The following is a 20593-nucleotide window of genomic DNA, read 5'->3' on the forward strand; positions in this document are numbered from 1 at the left end:
ACATAAGTCCCCACCTGGGTGTTAATGTGGGTAATGTCGTTGACTGCTTAATGTTTCGTTGGTTAATTACAGTGTAAGTCCACACATTCGAAGTCCTGACTCCCCAGTTGTTTCCACATCATTGGTATCATTATTGGTTATAAAAAACCGTTGACAAAATATAAGTATGAGGGCCAACTTCTAGGTTCGAAATTCTTTGTGGGCAAATAATGTTTCAGTTTTCTTTTTTGTACAAAATAGATAACTCTGGTCCCCGTTTCAGACCACATAAGTCCCCACCTGGGTGTTAATGTGGGTAATGTCGTTGACTGCTTAACGTTTCGTTGGTTAATTACAGTGTAAGTCCACACATTCGAAGTCCTGACTCCCCAGTTGTTTCCACATCATTGGTATCATTATTGGTTATAAAAAACCGTTGACAAAATATAAGTATGAGGGCCAACTTCTAGGTTCGAAATTCTTTGTGGGCAAATAATGTTTCAGTTTTCTTTTTTGTACAAAATAGATAACTCTGGTCCCCGTTTCAGACCACATAAGTCCCCACCTGGGTGTTAATGTGGGTAATGTCGTTGACTGCTTAACGTTTCGTTGGTTAATTACAGTGTAAGTCCACACATTCGAAGTCCTGACTCCCCAGTTGTTTCCACATCATTGGTATCATTATTGGTTATAAAAAACCGTTGACAAAATATAAGTATGAGGGCCAACTTCTAGGTTCGAAATTCTTTGTGGGCAAATAATGTTTCAGTTTTCTTTTTTGTACAAAATAGATAACTCTGGTCCCCGTTTCAGACCACATAAGTCCCCACCTGGGTGTTAATGTGGGTAATGTCGTTGACTGCTTAACGTTTCGTTGGTTAATTACAGTGTAAGTCCACACATTCGAAGTCCTGACTCCCCAGTTGTTTCCACATCATTGGTATCATTATTGGTTATAAAAAACCGTTGACAAAATATAAGTATGAGGGCCAACTTCTAGGTTCGAAATTCTTTGTGGGCAAATAATGTTTCAGTTTTCTTTTTTGTACAAAATAGATAACTCTGGTCCCCGTTTCAGACCACATAAGTCCCCACCTGGGTGTTAATGTGGGTAATGTCGTTGACTGCTTAACGTTTCGTTGGTTAATTACAGTGTAAGTCCACACATTCGAAGTCCTGACTCCCCAGTTGTTTCCACATCATTGGTATCATTATTGGTTATAAAAAACCGTTGACAAAATATAAGTATGAGGGCCAACTTCTAGGTTCGAAATTCTTTGTGGGCAAATAATGTTTCAGTTTTCTTTTTTGTACAAAATAGATAACTCTGGTCCCCGTTTCAGACCACATAAGTCCCCACCTGGGTGTTAATGTGGGTAATGTCGTTGACTGCTTAACGTTTCGTTGGTTAATTACAGTGTAAGTCCACACATTCGAAGTCCTGACTCCCCAGTTGTTTCCACATCATTGGTATCATTATTGGTTATAAAAAACCGTTGACAAAATATAAGTATGAGGGCCAACTTCTAGGTTCGAAATTCTTTGTGGGCAAATAATGTTTCAGTTTTCTTTTTTGTACAAAATAGATAACTCTGGTCCCCGTTTCAGACCACATAAGTCCCCACCTGGGTGTTAATGTGGGTAATGTCGTTGACTGCTTAACGTTTCGTTGGTTAATTACAGTGTAAGTCCACACATTCGAAGTCCTGACTCCCCAGTTGTTTCCACATCATTGGTATCATTATTGGTTATAAAAAACCGTTGACAAAATATAAGTATGAGGGCCAACTTCTAGGTTCGAAATTCTTTGTGGGCAAATAATGTTTCAGTTTTCTTTTTTGTACAAAATAGATAACTCTGGTCCCCGTTTCAGACCACATAAGTCCCCACCTGGGTGTTAATGTGGGTAATGTCGTTGACTGCTTAACGTTTCGTTGGTTAATTACAGTGTAAGTCCACACATTCGAAGTCCTGACTCCCCAGTTGTTTCCACATCATTGGTATCATTATTGGTTATAAAAAACCGTTGACAAAATATAAGTATGAGGGCCAACTTCTAGGTTCGAAATTCTTTGTGGGCAAATAATGTTTCAGTTTTCTTTTTTGTACAAAATAGATAACTCTGGTCCCCGTTTCAGACCACATAAGTCCCCACCTGGGTGTTAATGTGGGTAATGTCGTTGACTGCTTAACGTTTCGTTGGTTAATTACAGTGTAAGTCCACACATTCGAAGTCCTGACTCCCCAGTTGTTTCCACATCATTGGTATCATTATTGGTTATAAAAAACCGTTGACAAAATATAAGTATGAGGGCCAACTTCTAGGTTCGAAATTCTTTGTGGGCAAATAATGTTTCAGTTTTCTTTTTGTACAAAATAGATAACTCTGGTCCCCGTTTCAGACCACATAAGTCCCCACCTGGGTGTTAATGTGGGTAATGTCGTTGACTGCTTAAGTTTCGTTGGTTAATTACAGTGTAAGTCCACACATTCGAAGTCCTGACTCCCCAGTTGTTTCCACATCATTGGTATCATTATTGGTTATAAAAAACCGTTGACAAAATATAAGTATGAGGGCCAACTTCTAGGTTCGAAATTCTTTGTGGGCAAATAATGTTTCAGTTTTCTTTTTTGTACAAAATAGATAACTCTGGTCCCCGTTTCAGACCACATAAGTCCCCACCTGGGTGTTAATGTGGGTAATGTCGTTGACTGCTTAAGTTTCGTTGGTTAATTACAGTGTAAGTCCACACATTCGAAGTCCTGACTCCCCAGTTGTTTCCACATCATTGGTATCATTATTGGTTATAAAAAACCGTTGACAAAATATAAGTATGAGGGCCAACTTCTAGGTTCGAAATTCTTTGTGGGCAAATAATGTTTCAGTTTTCTTTTTTGTACAAAATAGATAACTCTGGTCCCCGTTTCAGACCACATAAGTCCCCACCTGGGTGTTAATGTGGGTAATGTCGTTGACTGCTTAACGTTTCGTTGGTTAATTACAGTGTAAGTCCACACATTCGAAGTCCTGACTCCCCAGTTGTTTCCACATCATTGGTATCATTATTGGTTATAAAAAACCGTTGACAAAATATAAGTATGAGGGCCAACTTCTAGGTTCGAAATTCTTTGTGGGCAAATAATGTTTCAGTTTTCTTTTTTGTACAAAATAGATAACTCTGGTCCCCGTTTCAGACCACATAAGTCCCCACCTGGGTGTTAATGTGGGTAATGTCGTTGACTGCTTAACGTTTCGTTGGTTAATTACAGTGTAAGTCCACACATTCGAAGTCCTGACTCCCCAGTTGTTTCCACATCATTGGTATCATTATTGGTTATAAAAAACCGTTGACAAAATATAAGTATGAGGGCCAACTTCTAGGTTCGAAATTCTTTGTGGGCAAATAATGTTTCAGTTTTCTTTTTTGTACAAAATAGATAACTCTGGTCCCCGTTTCAGACCACATAAGTCCCCACCTGGGTGTTAATGTGGGTAATGTCGTTGACTGCTTAATGTTTCGTTGGTTAATTACAGTGTAAGTCCACACATTCGAAGTCCTGACTCCCCAGTTGTTTCCACATCATTGGTATCATTATTGGTTATAAAAAACCGTTGACAAAATATAAGTATGAGGGCCAACTTCTAGGTTCGAAATTCTTTGTGGGCAAATAATGTTTCAGTTTTCTTTTTTGTACAAAATAGATAACTCTGGTCCCCGTTTCAGACCACATAAGTCCCCACCTGGGTGTTAATGTGGGTAATGTCGTTGACTGCTTAACGTTTCGTTGGTTAATTACAGTGTAAGTCCACACATTCGAAGTCCTGACTCCCCAGTTGTTTCCACATCATTGGTATCATTATTGGTTATAAAAAACCGTTGACAAAATATAAGTATGAGGGCCAACTTCTAGGTTCGAAATTCTTTGTGGGCAAATAATGTTTCAGTTTTCTTTTTTGTACAAAATAGATAACTCTGGTCCCCGTTTCAGACCACATAAGTCCCCACCTGGGTGTTAATGTGGGTAATGTCGTTGACTGCTTAACGTTTCGTTGGTTAATTACAGTGTAAGTCCACACATTCGAAGTCCTGACTCCCCAGTTGTTTCCACATCATTGGTATCATTATTGGTTATAAAAAACCGTTGACAAAATATAAGTATGAGGGCCAACTTCTAGGTTCGAAATTCTTTGTGGGCAAATAATGTTTCAGTTTTCTTTTTTGTACAAAATAGATAACTCTGGTCCCCGTTTCAGACCACATAAGTCCCCACCTGGGTGTTAATGTGGGTAATGTCGTTGACTGCTTAACGTTTCGTTGGTTAATTACAGTGTAAGTCCACACATTCGAAGTCCTGACTCCCAGTTGTTTCCACATCATTGGTATCATTATTGGTTATAAAAAACCGTTGACAAAATATAAGTATGAGGGCCAACTTCTAGGTTCGAAATTCTTTGTGGGCAAATAATGTTTCAGTTTTCTTTTTTGTACAAAATAGATAACTCTGGTCCCCGTTTCAGACCACATAAGTCCCCACCTGGGTGTTAATGTGGGTAATGTCGTTGACTGCTTAACGTTTCGTTGGTTAATTACAGTGTAAGTCCACACATTCGAAGTCCTGACTCCCAGTTGTTTCCACATCATTGGTATCATTATTGGTTATAAAAAACCGTTGACAAAATATAAGTATGAGGGCCAACTTCTAGGTTCGAAATCTTTGTGGGCAAATAATGTTTCAGTTTTCTTTTTTGTACAAAATAGATAACTCTGGTCCCCGTTTCAGACCACATAAGTCCCCACTGGGTGTTAATGTGGGTAATGTCGTTGACTGCTTAACGTTTGTTGGTTAATTACAGTGTAAGTCCACACATTCGAAGTCTGACTCCCCAGTTGTTTCCACATCATTGGTATCATTATTGGTTATAAAAAACCGTTGACAAAATATAAGTATGAGGGCCAACTTCTAGGTTCGAAATCTTTGTGGGCAAATAATGTTTCAGTTTTCTTTTTTGTACAAAATAGATAACTCTGGTCCCCGTTTCAGACCACATAAGTCCCCACCTGGGTGTTATGTGGGTAATGTCGTTGACTGCTTAACGTTTGTTGGTTAATTACAGTGTAAGTCCACACATTCGAAGTCCTGACTCCCCAGTTGTTTCCACATCATTGGTATCATTATTGGTTATAAAAAACCGTTGACAAAATATAAGTATGAGGGCCAACTTCTAGGTTCGAAATTCTTTGTGGGCAAATAATGTTTCAGTTTTCTTTTTGTACAAAATCGATAACTCTGGTCCCGTTTCAGACCACATAAATCCCCACCTGGGTGTTAATGTGGGTAATGTCGTTGACTGCTTATGTTTTGTTGGTTAATTAAGTGTAAGTCCACATATTCCAGTCCTGACCCCCAGTTGTTTCCACATCATTGGTACATTATTGGTTATAAAAAACCGTTGACAAAATATAAGTATGAGGGCCAACTTCTAGGTTTGAAATTCTTTGGAGCAAATAATGTTTCAGTTTTCTTTTTTGTACAAAATAGATAACTCTGGTCCCCGTTTCAGACCACATAAGTCCTACCTGGTGTTAATGTGGGTAATGCGTTGACTGCTTATGTTTCGTTGGTTAATTATAGTGTAAGTCCACACATTCCAAGTCCTGACTCCCTAGTTGTTTCCACATCATTGGTATCATTATTGGTTATAAAAAACCGTTGACAAAATATAAGTATGAGGGCCAACTTCTAGGTTCGAAATTCTTTGTGGGCAAATAATGTTTCAGTTTTCTTTTTGTACAAAATAGATAACTCTGGTCCCCGTTTCAGACACATAAGTCCCTACCTGGGTGTTAATGTGGGTAATGTCGTTGACTGCTTATGTTTCGTTGGTTAATTATAGTGTAAGTCCACATATTCCAAGTCCTGACTCCCCAGTTGTTTCCACATCATTGGTATCTTATTGGTTATAAAAACGTTGACAAAATATAAGTATGAGGGCCAACTTCTAGGTTCGAAATTCTTTGTGGGCAAATAATGTTTCAGTTTTTTTTTTGTACAAATAGATAACTATGGTCCCCGTTTCAGACCACATAAGTCCCTACCTGGTGTTAATGTGGGTAATGTCGTTGACTGCTTAAGTTTGGTTGGTTAATTACAGTGTAAGTCCACACATTCGAAGTCCTGACTCCCCAGTTGTTTCCACATCATTGGTATCATTATTGGTTATAAAAAACCGTTGACAAAATATAAGTATGAGGGCCAACTTCTAGGTTCGAAATTCGTTGTGGGCAATAATGTTTCAGTTTTCTTTTTTATACAAAATAGATAACTCTGGTCCCCGTTTCAGACCACATAAGTCCCCACCTGGGTGTTAATGTGGGTAATGTCGTTGACTGCTTATTGTTTCGTTGGTTAATTATAGTGTAAGCCACATATTCGAAGTCCTGACTCCCCAGTTGTTTCCACATCATTGGTATCATTATTGGTTATAAAAAACCGTTGACAAAATATAAGTATGAGGGCCAACTTCTAGGTTCGAAATTCTTTGTGGGCAAATAATGTTTCAGTTTTCTTTTTTGTACAAAATCGATAACTCTGGTCCCCGTTTCAGACCACATAAATCCCCACTGAGTGTTAATGTGGGTAAGGTCGTTGACTGCTTAATGTTTGGTTGGTTAATTACAGTGTAAGTCCACACATTCGAAGTCCTGACTCCCCAGTTGTTTCCACATCATTGGTATCATTATTGGTTATAAAAAACCGTTGACAAAATATAAGTATGAGGGCCAACTTCTAGGTTCGAAAATCTTTGTGGGCAAATAATGTTTCAGTTTTCTTTTTTGTACAAAATAGATAACTCTGGTCCCCGTTTCAGACCACATAAGTCCCCACCTGGGTGTTATTGTGGGTAATGTCGTTGACTGCTTAACGTTTTGTTGGTTAATTACAGTGTAAGTCCACACATTCGAAGTCCTGACTCCCCAGTTGTTTCCACATCATTGGTATCATTATTGGTTATAAAAAACCGTTGACAAAATATAAGTATGAGGGCCAACTTCTAGGTTCGAAATTCTTTGTGGGCAAATAATGTTTCAGTTTTCTTTTTTGTACAAAATCGATAACTCTGGTCCGCGTTTCAGACCACATAAATCCCCACCTGGGTGTTAATGTGGGTAAGGTCGTTGACTGCTTAATGTTTGGTTGGTTAATTACAGTGTAAGTCCACACATTCGAAGTCCTGACTCACCAGTTGTTTCCACATCATTGGTATCATTATTGGTTATAAAAAACCGTTGACAAAATATAAGTATGAGGGCCAACTTCTAGGTTCGAAAATCTTTGTGGGCAAATAATGTTTCAGTTTTCTTTTTTGTACAAAATAGATAACTCTGGTCCCCGTTTCAGACCACATAAGTCCCCACCTGGGTGTTATTGTGGGTAATGTCGTTGACTGCTTAACGTTTTGTTGGTTAATTACAGTGTAAGTCCACACATTCGAAGTCCTGACTCCCCAGTTGTTTCCACATCATTGGTATCATTATTGGTTATAAAAAACCGTTGACAAAATATAAGTATGAGGGCCAACTTCTAGGTTCGAAATTCTTTGTGGGCCAATAATGTTTCAGTTTTCTTTTTTATACAAAATAGATAACTCTAGTCCCTGTTTCAGACCACATAAGTCCCACTGGGTGTTAATGTGGGTAATGTCGTTGACTGCTTAACGTTTGGTTGGTTAATTACAGAGTAAGTCCACACATTCGAAGTCATGACTCCCTTGTTGTTTCCACATCATTGGTATCATTATTGGTTATAAAAAACCGTTGACAAAATATAAGTATGAGGGCCAACTTCTAGGTTTGAAATTCTTTGTGGGCAAATAATGTTTCAGTTTTCTTTTTTGTACAAAATAGATAACTCTGGTTCCCGTTTCAGACTACATAAGTCCCTACCTGGGTGTTAATGTGGGTAATGTCGTTGACTGCTTAACGTTTGGTTGGTTAATTACAATGTAAGTCCGCACATTCGAAGTCCTGACTCACCAGTTGTTTCCACATCATTGGTATCATTATTGGTTATAAAAAACCGTTGACAAAATATAAGTATGAGGGCCAACTTCTAGGTTCGAAATTCTTTGTGGGCAAATAATGTTTCAGTTTTCTTTTTTGTACAAAATAGATAACTCTGGTCCCCGTTTCAGACCACACAAGTCCCCACCTGGGTGTTATTGTGGGTAATGTCGTTGACTGCTTAACGTTTGTTGGTTAATTACAGTGTAAGTCCACACATTCGAAGTCCTGACTCCCCAGTTGTTTCCACATCATTGGTATCATTATTGGTTATAAAAAACCGTTGACAAAATATAAGTATGAGGGCCAACTTCTAGGTTCGAAATTCTTTGTGGGCCAATAATGTTTCAGTTTTCTTTTTTATACAAAATAGATAACTCTAGTCCCTGTTTTAGACCACATAAGTCGCCACTTGGGTGTTAATGTGGGTAATGTCGTTGACTGCTTAACGTTTGGTTGGTTAATTACAGAGTAAGTCCACACATTCGAAGTCATGACTCCCTTGTTGTTTCCACATCATTGGTATCATTATTGGTTATAAAAAACCGTTGACAAAATATAAGTATGAGGGCCAACTTCTAGGTTTGAAATTCTTTGTGGGCAAATAATGTTTCAGTTTTCTTTTTTGTACAAAATAGATAACTCTGGTCCCCGTTTCAGACTACATAAGTCCCTACCTGGGTGTTAATGTGGGTAATGTCGTTGACTGCTTAACGTTTGGTTGGTTAATTACAATGTAAGTCCGCACATTCGAAGTCCTGACTCCCTAGTTGTTTCCACATCATTGGTATCATTATTGGTTATAAAAAACCGTTGACAAAATATAAGTATGAGGGCCAACTTCTAGGTTCGAAATTCTTTGTGGGCAAATAGTGTGTCAGTTCTCTTTTTTGTACAAAATAGATAACTCTGGTCCCCGTTTCAGACCACATAAGTCCCCACCTGGGTGTTAATGTGGGTAATGTCGTTGACTGCTTAATGTTTGGTTGGTTAATTACAGTGTAAGTCCACACATTCGAAGTCCTGACTCCCTAGTAGTTTTCACATCATTGGTATCATTATTGGTTTTAAAATGCCATTGACAAAATATAAGTATGAGGGCTTTCTTGTAGGTTCAAAAATCTTTGTGGGCAAATAATGTTCCAGTTTTCTTTTTTGTACAAAATAGATAACTCTAGTTCCCATTTCAGAGCACATAAGTCCCCACCTGGGTGTTAATGTTTACAAGTCAATCTTTCGTTCAGTATATAGAGTGTAAGTCCACAAATTTGAAGTCATGACTCCCCACTTGGTGCGAGACATTGGTTTTCACTTGTCCATGTACATAGTGTTCACCAAATATATTCATATGATCTCCCAATGGTTGAAAAATATTGTGCCCACATCATGTTGCATATTTTTTTTACTACAAAATAAATAACACTGCTTCCCGTATGGGAAACCATAACTCCCCACATATTTGTAATGGGGGGTGATTAGCTTGACTGCTTAATCTTTTGGTCGTACATAATAGTGTAAGTGCACATATTTGAACTCTTGACTTCCCAGATGGTGCAACACATTGAATATGTATGACTTGTATTTGTTGAAAGTGTTGTGGAAAGATATGCATATCACCACGCAGTTGTGGGTTAGAAAATGTAGTGTCGTCATGATGTTGCAGATGTTTTTGTGAACAAAATAAATGACGATGCTCCCCACGTAATACCACATAAGTCCCCAGGTAGGTGTCATCCTGATTGATCGAGTTCAGTGCTGAATTTGTCGTTCGTAAACTAGATAGTAAGTCCATATATTTGAAGTCATCACTCCCCACTTGGTGCGAATCATTTGTTGAAAAATATTGTGGCCACATCATGTTGCAGTTATTTTTTAGTAGAAAATAAATAACGTTGATCTCCCTTTGAGACAACATAACTTCCCACCTAATTGTTATGGCGGGTTATTAGGTTCGATGCTTCAAATTTTGTTCGTAAATAACACTGTCACTCCACACATTTGAAGTTCTGACTCCCCACCTACATGTAATGATGGGTCATGAAGTTCAATGCTTAATCTGTCGTTCGTAAATTACAGTGTAAATTCACAAAGTTTAAGGCATCACTCCCCACTTCGTTCGAGAAATTGGATGTAACTTGTCCTTGTACAAAGTCTTGAGCAAAGATATGCATATGACCTCCACATCTCAGACCACATAACTCCTAGCGTAGCTATAGTCCTTGTACGAAAGTTTTTGTTCGGAAATAATGTTCGACTATTCTTTTTTAGGACTAAATAACGTTAACAAGTGAATATTTTGTTCGTAAATGACTGGGTTACTCCTCACATATGAAGTCCTAACTCCCCACCCCCCAGTTTGTGCGGGGCATTGACTTTCTGTTGTCCTTTTAGAAAGTGTTGAGCACAGCTACCAAGTTGTCAGTTTTAAAAATTTTGTGGCCAAATAATGTCCAAGTTATATTTCTGTTGAATGTAAATGACTTCCCTAAATTACATTGTAAATCCTGACGTTTAAAGTCGTAACTCCCCACTACCTTCCACTTTTTTAGTTCCACTTTGCCTACCATAGCTCGTTGACCAAAATATAGATAGAACGTTCCACTTGTCCACCAATATTAATCGGATAGGGGGTCATGAAGTTGTGGACACAAAATATGACAAACCTAGCATTTGGTGTTAGTTGGACAGTTTATTTGCAATTAATGTGCAATAACTTTTAAAGTTTTTTAATATGACATTAAATATAACGTTTGTCCCAACATCTCAGAAAACAACTTTGCACCTTCAATTTGCGCTCTGTTTTCAAATTCTGGTTAATGTGTTCATAATCAAAGATCCAAGTTCACACATCTGACATCGCAACTCCCCACCTAGAATTAGTGGTTATTTTTTCTAGATCATGCGTTCAATAACGGGCATACATGTACCTACATTTAACAGCAGCACTCCTCACGTTCCTTTTCTCCTCAATTTTGAATGTCTGTAATCCAGTGAACACATTAAAGGACTTTTGAACAGACATTTCTTGAACGCAAAACAGAACTATAATCCACAATTTAGTTACACATTTTTATCACAGAACACAAAACCATTAAACGCAAACAACTTTATGGATTCATAAAATGACTACATGGGTTACACCAAGTTAATAAATTCAGCAACATCACAGAAACATTCGTTAATAAATACATCTATTATAGGTTATGTTTCAATGTGATCAACTTCAAACAGTAATGTGTCTCCTTCGTTCAGCCCATGCTCTGTGCAAAACTGCCTCCATCCTTGGCCAAATTTGGTTGAGTTTTTTGTTTTGGAAAGTAAGAGTTTGCACTGCACTCCTGTCTTACATGACAGCAGAACCACTTCAATTATTTTCTTTGTTCTTATCAGGTTACCAAATGCAGCACTCAAATCCTGTGTGAAAGGAAAAGGGAATGCCAAAAAGAAACCCATTTTAATGAGATTAGTTATAACCAGTAAACATTCCAAGTCAAATAATTATGAAAATAAGCATGCAATAAGAAATACCAAGTGGCTTCCTTGGGCTTGAGATTTCATCAGCCTAACTGAAAAAAAAAAGTACTATCAAGTACCCTATTTGCACGACGTAAGAATGCACGCATGTTTTCAGGTGTACATTCACCCACAAATATAGTAATTTCGAACTTTGAATTGTCAGTGTAACGAAATTGGACATATGCATCCCAAATTTGCAAGAGGGACGACTTTTCCAGATCTGCCCACCCATCAACCATTCTCGGATTTGTGATGTCCATATTGTACGTGACATTGAATTTTCCTCCAAAGCTATCACTCAAAACCCAATTAGGGGTTAGATGTGTTTCGAAACCTGTAGCAAAATGACGATCCACATACCCGAAATCCTTCTCATTTACATGTTATGAATTTGTTTTTTGTTAGAAATCGAATACATCACAATTACAATAATAAAGACACAAAAAACACAGAAGAACCTGATTTCAGATGTAGATGGTTGTAAATTTCCACAGCACCGTCGGCCCATTTGCACTCCCACTTGCTGCCATCATTCATACGGGGTAATTTTTGGGTTACTAGGTGGTCCCATAGAACCAAGTAGACCACTTTATATAATTATGAATCACACCTAACGTGGGAGAGAAAATGTTTCCGAAAACCATAACTTTGAACGGTCTTGTCACAAGCTTTGAAATGGTGAAACGTTGGAAAGAGATTAAACAACTTATCTTAGGTAACCGACAAGGGTATATAATGAACATTAAACATTAATGGCTAATGTCGGTTGGTTGGTGTATTACATGTGTCGTTACCAAACCAATTAAATTACAACCACCATGAAATAAATGCTAAATGCTAATAAGTACTCATAAACGTTATGTAATTGAAATCATTCAATAGATCAAATTTTTTCTTCATATTCATAAGTTATGACATAACTTTAAAACGTCTAAATATAATGCATTTTAAGTGTGCATTAAACAAAATAATCAAAAAAACCTGAACATGTTATCACCACTTGTATTTCGAAACATGATAATGACAAATACAACCAATTCCAGCAGATGGTGTTTGTTACTTGCATGTTCCTATCAAAAAATGGAGACGCACAAAAAAAAATTCGACATCTCTTTCTTCATGTCCAGGGACAGGGACTTCACCATTACATGACGATGTTACAATATGTTTAATGTACAAGGACGACACGTATGTTTTGGAGCATGGTTAATGATACCTGAACTGATGGGAGGTTTGTTGTTGTAGTGAAAAGAGGAGACTGATTAAATTCAGAGTGCAGTGATGTTAGAAGAGACATGAAACCGACGTTTGGAATGTAGGATTGTAATGTTTGATGGTCTTGCACTGTGATATCTTGCAAAGTTGGCTGTGAATGAAGTGCCGACGTGTCCTACCAACAGATGCAAAGTCCGCCTCAAATTCCTTCTCTGCTTTTTGCCTAAGTGCATTGTCATATTGGACGATGAACTGTTGCAACGAAGTGCTGGAATTTATGAAACCATCAAAAAGAGCATTCATACCTTCACTTCGTTGTGTTGTAGACATTCCAACTCAATTTATTTCTCAGACAACAAAGGACCCAGAGATGTCTCTCTTCGTACAACGAACATAGCCACTCGTTGTTAAGAAGGCCATGATTCGTGATGAATTCATTCCAACCAACCTCAAATTCTTCAATAGAATTCGAGTCATACACTAGTGCCTTCAATTGACTTTTCATAACATTGTATTGTGTGTACCCTTGCAATTTTTCCGGAACCTTTTTCATTATATGCCAAAGGCACCATCTATGATTAGTGTTGGGAAAAACAATTTGAATTGCATTGCGCATAGCTTTGCACTGGTCAGTGATGATTCCATCAGGTGCCCTGTTGGACATGCAACGTAACCAAAACTTAAACAACCATACAAATGTTGATGTGTCCTCTGTAGATACTAGACCACACCCCAATAAAATTGATTGGTCATGGTGATTAACACCAACAAATGGGGCAAATGGCATGTCGTACTTGTTTGTCAAATATGTTGTGTCGAATGATACAACATCACCAAAATACTCGCATGCCGCTCTACTTTTTGCATCCGTCCAAAAAAGATTTCATATTCTATTATCTTCATCCATGCCAATTTCAAAGAAGAAATCATTGTTTACTTCACGCATGTGGGAAAAGTGTCGAAGCAAAGCTTGTCCATCTTTGCATAATGACCTTCTTTTATGAGCTATGTAGTTCCTAACATCTCGATCAATAAAAGAAACATTGTCATATCCTCTAGCTTCACAAACTAACGAACGATAACTCTTGTTGATGCGTACCCCGGCTTCGTCATTGATGTCAACTATTTGCCTGGCATGCATATTAACTTTTCGATTCCTTGATATCAGCCTTGATTCTTTTGGACTGATATCGTGACTGTGTTCCATGACAACATTTTTTATGTGCCATTTGCCATCTTTTTTACCAATCGATATTCCAACTGGACGTATGGTGGAGACATAATTACCTTCACAAGAACAAACAAGCTTAACATGTTTAAGTTCGTTGTCCTTTCCCTTCTTTGAACTTCTTATTCTAATACCAAATCCAGTTCTAATCGCAAAGTCTCTATAAAATTTTTTAACTGCATCAAGTGTCTCGAAGCATATGTGGACTCTAGGAACAAGGTCAACATTGTTGTCATTGTCAACAATTTCGTTGTCCATCACAGGCTAGGCACCACCATTGTCTTCTTCAAGAGAGATATCATCAAGTGACGTCTCCATCATATGAAGAATATCAACGACGTTCCTGAAACCAACATTTAATGAAACATGTTTCAATACACTGTCCTTGCTATTCAGTTCACAACATCAACATTTATGACCCCTTCCCCTTGTTTATAAAAAAAAACAAACCAACGTTACAATGAACCCTAAAAAAAAATAAAAACCAAGACCAAAACATTCATTAAATGTCTCAACAACGCGCAACACAATATGGCTGTTTGACTACACTACTGCACCATTTTCGAAATGAGTTTCAAAATTTATGGCTACTTACTTTGCAAAACCAAAGCCAACCTAACGTCTTCAATATGCGCACAACCTTTGAGCTTGGTTGTGGTAGTCAATAAACTTGTTCTTCCAAAACGTGTGTGGACAATCAATGAACTCCATCTATTGGATCGTAAAAGATGGTGCTGCCATAAATGTGCATTCAGTGGTGGTAGGTGGGAGTGTGGGAGCCTAGCTTCCTTATGTCTTCGCGATGTAACAGGAAAAGTTAACTTAAACTACCGCCAACTTAAACTTACCCTACAAAAAAAGTAAAGGTATTTTGGTCAAAAAATAAGATAATTATTTTTTATTATAAATACTCTACTCGGGTACCAAACACTTCCCAAACCAATACCTTAGTTATCACCACCAGGTAATCAGTGTTTGTGTTCGTCGTCCCTGGAGGAACATGACACATTTCGCTTAAAGTATTTGCACCACCCACCATTTCATATACTCACTAACCTGTTAATAACTTTTTTATGTTTTAGTATTTGCGTTAATGTTACTGCATTTTTTGTATACAGATCACTTTGTAATGGAACCTTGGCAAGGACTGGATGTTGAACAAGAAGACCTGAAGGCATTCTTGAAAAAATGCAACTCCGGGGCAACGCTAATACTAGGGCCTGCAAGAAATGTTCAAGTAGCAATGCTTAATCGGGAAAGACAAGAGGCCTAGAGCACTCAAGAATTTGCTAGGGATGTGGTTGCTACAACGTACGAGAGAGATTTCAAATCCAATGTCTGGCTATGGGCAGAGCGATTTTGACCACTTTTGAAGGCGAAAATATTCTGAAACTTACATGGAGACTCTAACCAATGTACATGGGAAGTTGTCATACAAATGTTGTACAAACTTCCAGAAAATATTATTAACAGATATAAGTGATGAGTAATGTAGATATACATGAAAAGTTCTCATACAAAATTTCTAAAAACATCACCAACAAATAATTAACATACCTAAGTGGGAAGTAATGCAAATATACTTCGAAACTTATCATCAGAATTTTGTAAGCAATTTATTAACGAAGCATAAATTGTAAAACAAATGCAAAATGGATATATTTCAAATCAAAATTTCTAAGTGGAGACTTAAACGAATATAGATGGAAAGTTGTCATTCAAATTTTGTAATAGGTTCACTTATACGTAAGTTACAAAAAAGTTATATGGGGAGTTAAACCAATATACATGGAGAGTTGTCATACAAATTTTGTAATAACTTCACCTATAAGTAAGTTACAGAAAAGTTATGTGGGGAGTTAAACGAATATACATGGAGAGTTGTCATACAAATTTTGTAATAAGTTCACATATAAGTAAGTTACAAAAAAGTTATGTGTGGAGTTAAACGAATATACATGGAGAATTGTCATAAAAATTTTGTAATAACTTCACGTATAAGTAAGTTACAGAAAAGTTATGTGGGGAGTTAAACGAATATACATGGAGAGTTGTCATACAAATTTTGTAATAAGTTCACATATAAGTAAGTTACAAAAAAGTTATGTGTGGAGTTAAACGAATATACATGGAGAATTGTCATACAAATTTTGTAATAACTTCACGTATAAGTAAGTTACAAAAAATTTATATCGGGAGTTAAACAAATATATATGGAAAGTTGTCATACAAATTTTGTAATAACTTCACATATAAGTAAGTTACAAAAAAGTTATATGGGGAGTTAAACCAATATACATGGAGAGTTGTCATACAAATTTTGTAATAACTTCACCTATAAGTAAGTTACAGAAAAGTTATGTGGGGAGTTAAACGAATATACATGGAGAGTTGTCATACAAATTTTGTAATAAGTTCACATATAAGTAAGTTACAAAAAAGTTATGTGTGGAGTTAAACGAATATACATGAAAGTTGTCATACAAATTTTGTAATAAGTTCACATATAAGTAAGTTACAAGAAAGTTATGTGTGGAGTTAAACGAATATACATGGAGAGTTGTCATACAAATTTTGTAATAAGTTCACCTATAAGTAAGTTCCAAAAAAGTTATATGGGGAGTTAAAGGAATATAGATGGAAAGTTGTCATTCAATTTTTGTAATAGGTTCATGTATACGTAAGTTACAAAAAAAGTTATCTGGAGAGTTAAACGAATATACATGGAGAGTTGTCATACAAATTTTGTAATAACTTCTTCTATAAGTTACAAAAAAGTTATATGGGGAGTTAAACGAATATACATGAAAAGTTGTCATACAAATTTTGTAATAAGTTCACATATAAGTAAGTTACAAAAAAGTTATGTGTGAAGTTAAACGAATAAAGATGGAAAGTTGTCACACAAATTTTGTAATAACTACACCTATACGTAACTTACAAAAAAGTGATATGTGGAGTTAAACGAATATACATGGGGACTTGTCCTTAATTTTTTGAAACCATTTGTTTAAATGCAGTCAACAATTTCGCTACATTACTTGTACACTCATGAACCATACATGGATGGTACTGCTTCAATTTTTTTTTATATTATTTTAATTCAGCTAAGAACATAGCCAACTTAAATTTGAAAATAATGTAATCACATGCTTCATTACTGGATAAAAATGTCAACATTTTCCTGTCCTTCCAGAACTGATAGTTACGCTTCAATAATTGAGAACTTGGAGCAAAATTTTTGAACACCAACTAATATATGTTACTGACTTTGCTGTAATATGATTTCTAACATACTGTCACTGACTTTGCCTTATCCCTAAAACATGCTCAAGTCCATAAAGTCATTCATTTCTCACCAAACACAGTATATGTGGGCACCACTGTAAAGTGGTTGGAACATAACAAAAATTATATTAGTATGGTCAATTGAATTCAGCAACTGAAGCCTAATTAAAGCAAACAACGTTGGACACTACAAAAGAAAACAACAAATGACCACACACTTGGCCTATAACAAAAAAATAAAAATCAACAATGAATGTCTTTGCAACCATTAAATTAAAAACAAATTAAACTCATTGTAAGAATCTTCATCTTCCTTCTCGTACCTAAACCCGCAAATGGAGTCCTTATTGCATGACTTTTTATTCGCTTTCGAGGTTGGGACTTCATACGGTCATACATGTTGCTTTGTTGTCCAACATTAACATCATCAGCCGCAGAACCCCTCAACTTCAACATCATATGGAGGGTCATTAATGGTGTAATCAACACCAACATCACCCTCCTCCTCATCATTATCATCATCATGATGATCATCTATACTATCACCATCCCTACGGTTCTATTCTTCCTTTTTTACAACCATATCCTCTAAATGAGACAAAACAGCTTTCAAATCAGTAATCTCACGTTCTTCATTCTCTACAAGACGTTTTAGCTCTTTATTCTCCTTATCAATTGATCTCTTGTATGAAGTCCCAAAAGTTTAGAATGCATCTCTCACAAACTCATAACCAAGTTCTTCGTTACACACCACAACCTCATTAACAGCCTGTCAACAACAAAAACAAGTTAACAAAAACTAAACATATCAGTATTTAACTAAAATATTATTACTTCTCCATACTAACCAATTCTTTATCAAAGGAACTTTTAACTAATTTGTCACCAACTTTAATATTCATCTAGTGCAACAATCGTGGAAACTTTGATATGCCGCAATTAAACGTTGCGTTGCAAACAAATATATGATCAAACGACCACAACTGAAACATTGAAAACGAATTAGCCATAACAAAATGTCCAACTACTAAGTAATTACTTAACATGAAATTGAAACAATGAAACTTTACCTACAACATATACACACATCCAAATACATGAATGTTACTTATATTTGATTCATACTTCAAAGCCCTTGAAGCACTACATAAGCTACCAACCAAATAGTCATACACTAAGTTGCCCCAATTGTATTTACCTATACTTTGCAAGTCATCCACTAATTTAAAAATTTTGGGGAACACAATCTCGTTTCTATTTGGCAACAAGAACTCAGATATGCCTAACAAGATATAAAGGCTGGTAAACAATTCTATACTACCACCATCATTGTCATATTCCAAAAGAAACTCATAAATCGTTTTAACATCAACTTTCCCACTACAAAATAACTTCCTACAATCACTATCTTCATCATCGTCACTTATATCAATTTTTTCACCCAATACCCGAAGACCTAATCCTAAACAAACATCTAACAAATTAAATTCAACTACTTCCCTACCAATAGCAAAACCACCCCTCCTTTCAACCCATCTATAACATAACACAGATAACAAATTGCGACTTATCTTAACCGAATGGTATAACGACATAAACCACCAAAACGGTGTGCATGCAATTGACTCTCATTGTTTCACACTTAATTTTTCATTCAAACTTCCAACATATTTGGCTTTGCAAGAATGCCGGAAAAACATCTGTGTAAACAAAAAATTGTGTTACATCATACCATATTAACATAGACAATAGACAAAGGAATTTCAAACACATAACCAAACCTACATTCACATCCTTAATCAATAGGCCATCGTTATGTTGTTTAGTGCCCATATTCAATAACTGAAAGGAAAATGGAAGGATTTATGTTGCAGCAATGAAAACAAAAATCCCCCCCAAGTGTTCGTCAGCACCGCCAACCAATCCAAAAATTGACAACATCAAATGCAACAAAATCACAACCACATCTAAATCAATACTTGAATTGCAAGGAATAACACAAATGGTCATGGGGTTCGCCAAACTTCAATTTTTGGGATTCTTCAAACGAAAACGTTATTTCGTTCTTCAAAACCACAAACCCTACCCTCGTTAGTCGGCTTCCTCTGCTAGATGCAAGCCTGTTTCAAATTCTCGTCGACCCAATTGCTTCTGCGTAAACGTTTTCCTTCATTTGTTCTTTAATGGCTTTCTGTCCTTCCTCAAACCCTCTTTCCAATTCTTCTGCAACTATTTCATTTTGCGATCTCGTTTTGGAGCATTTTGTTGGCGTCAAAATTTTTATTTTCTTCCACTTAAGCACGGCACGGGCATACCTTGCAAACAACTCTCACAATAAATTTTTTTTATTACATTAATGTTAATCGTTTGACACATGTTCTGTTAATGCTAATCGTTTGACACGTGTCCTGGTGTCAAAAGTGAGTTAAGATAACGGTGTCAAAATAATGTTTCCGATATATATATATATATATATATATATATATATATATATATATATATATATATATATATAAAGGAATTAGTATATTATATTTATAACATGACACTTGTAGGAAAAAAAACTCAATATCTTACTTGAGCAATTTCCTTTTATTTCAAAGTATAACAATGACTCATGTGACATTTGTCACTTGGTTGAAAAAAAAAACTCAATATCTTACATGAGCAATTTCCTTTTATTCCAAAGCATAACAATGACTCATGTGACATTTGTCACTTAGCTAATAAAAAGAAATTATCATATTCTATTATTTTTTGTAGATGTTCTGACCCGACCCAAGTTCATACAGCAATATCATTAGGAACAATCACTGCGTTCCCAAGATATTTTTCACTTTGAAGCATGAAGCTCTGTCACGATTTTATTCTTAAAAGGTGTTTCAGAGGGTGGATGGGGGTTTGTTCTAGTACATCCAATAAGTCCCACATCGCTTAGGAGTCAAGGTCAAGTGTAGTTTAAATACTTCTTACTCCCTCCACTCTATGAGATGCCTGTTAAGGACAAATCGTGACGGAGCTCCATGCTCCAAAGCGGACAATGCCTCAAGAACACAGTGGTTGTTCCTAACGATGCTGCTAGACGGACTTGGATCAGGTCAGAACATTGGCGTCTTTTATGGGAACAACAAGGATGTTGCCGGACGTACTTGGGTTAGGTCGGAACATTGGCGTCGTTTATGGGAACGATAATTCCCCTTGCCCTCGACTGGGGGCTTGTTCGATACACCCAATAAGTCTCACATCCCTTAGGAGTCAATACTCCTTCCTCGGCCCTCTGAGGCGGCTTTTAAGGACAAAACTA

At 36.6% G+C, this 20593-nt stretch overlaps 1 protein-coding gene across 1 annotated transcript; it reads right to left on the bottom strand.

Annotated features, from left to right (window-relative positions):
* Positions 1-13656: 13656 nt before the first annotated feature.
* Positions 13657-14259, bottom strand: LOC114175204 (protein FAR1-RELATED SEQUENCE 5-like). The gene has a single exon (XM_028059967.1). The coding sequence runs from the start codon at positions 14257-14259 to the stop codon at positions 13657-13659; it is 603 nt and encodes a 200-aa protein (XP_027915768.1).
* Between the last annotated feature and the right edge of the window lie 6334 nt (positions 14260-20593).

The sequence above is a fragment of the Vigna unguiculata genome, chromosome 3 (assembly GCF_004118075.2).
Source record: "Vigna unguiculata cultivar IT97K-499-35 chromosome 3, ASM411807v1, whole genome shotgun sequence".
Taxonomy (NCBI): domain Eukaryota; kingdom Viridiplantae; phylum Streptophyta; class Magnoliopsida; order Fabales; family Fabaceae; genus Vigna; species Vigna unguiculata.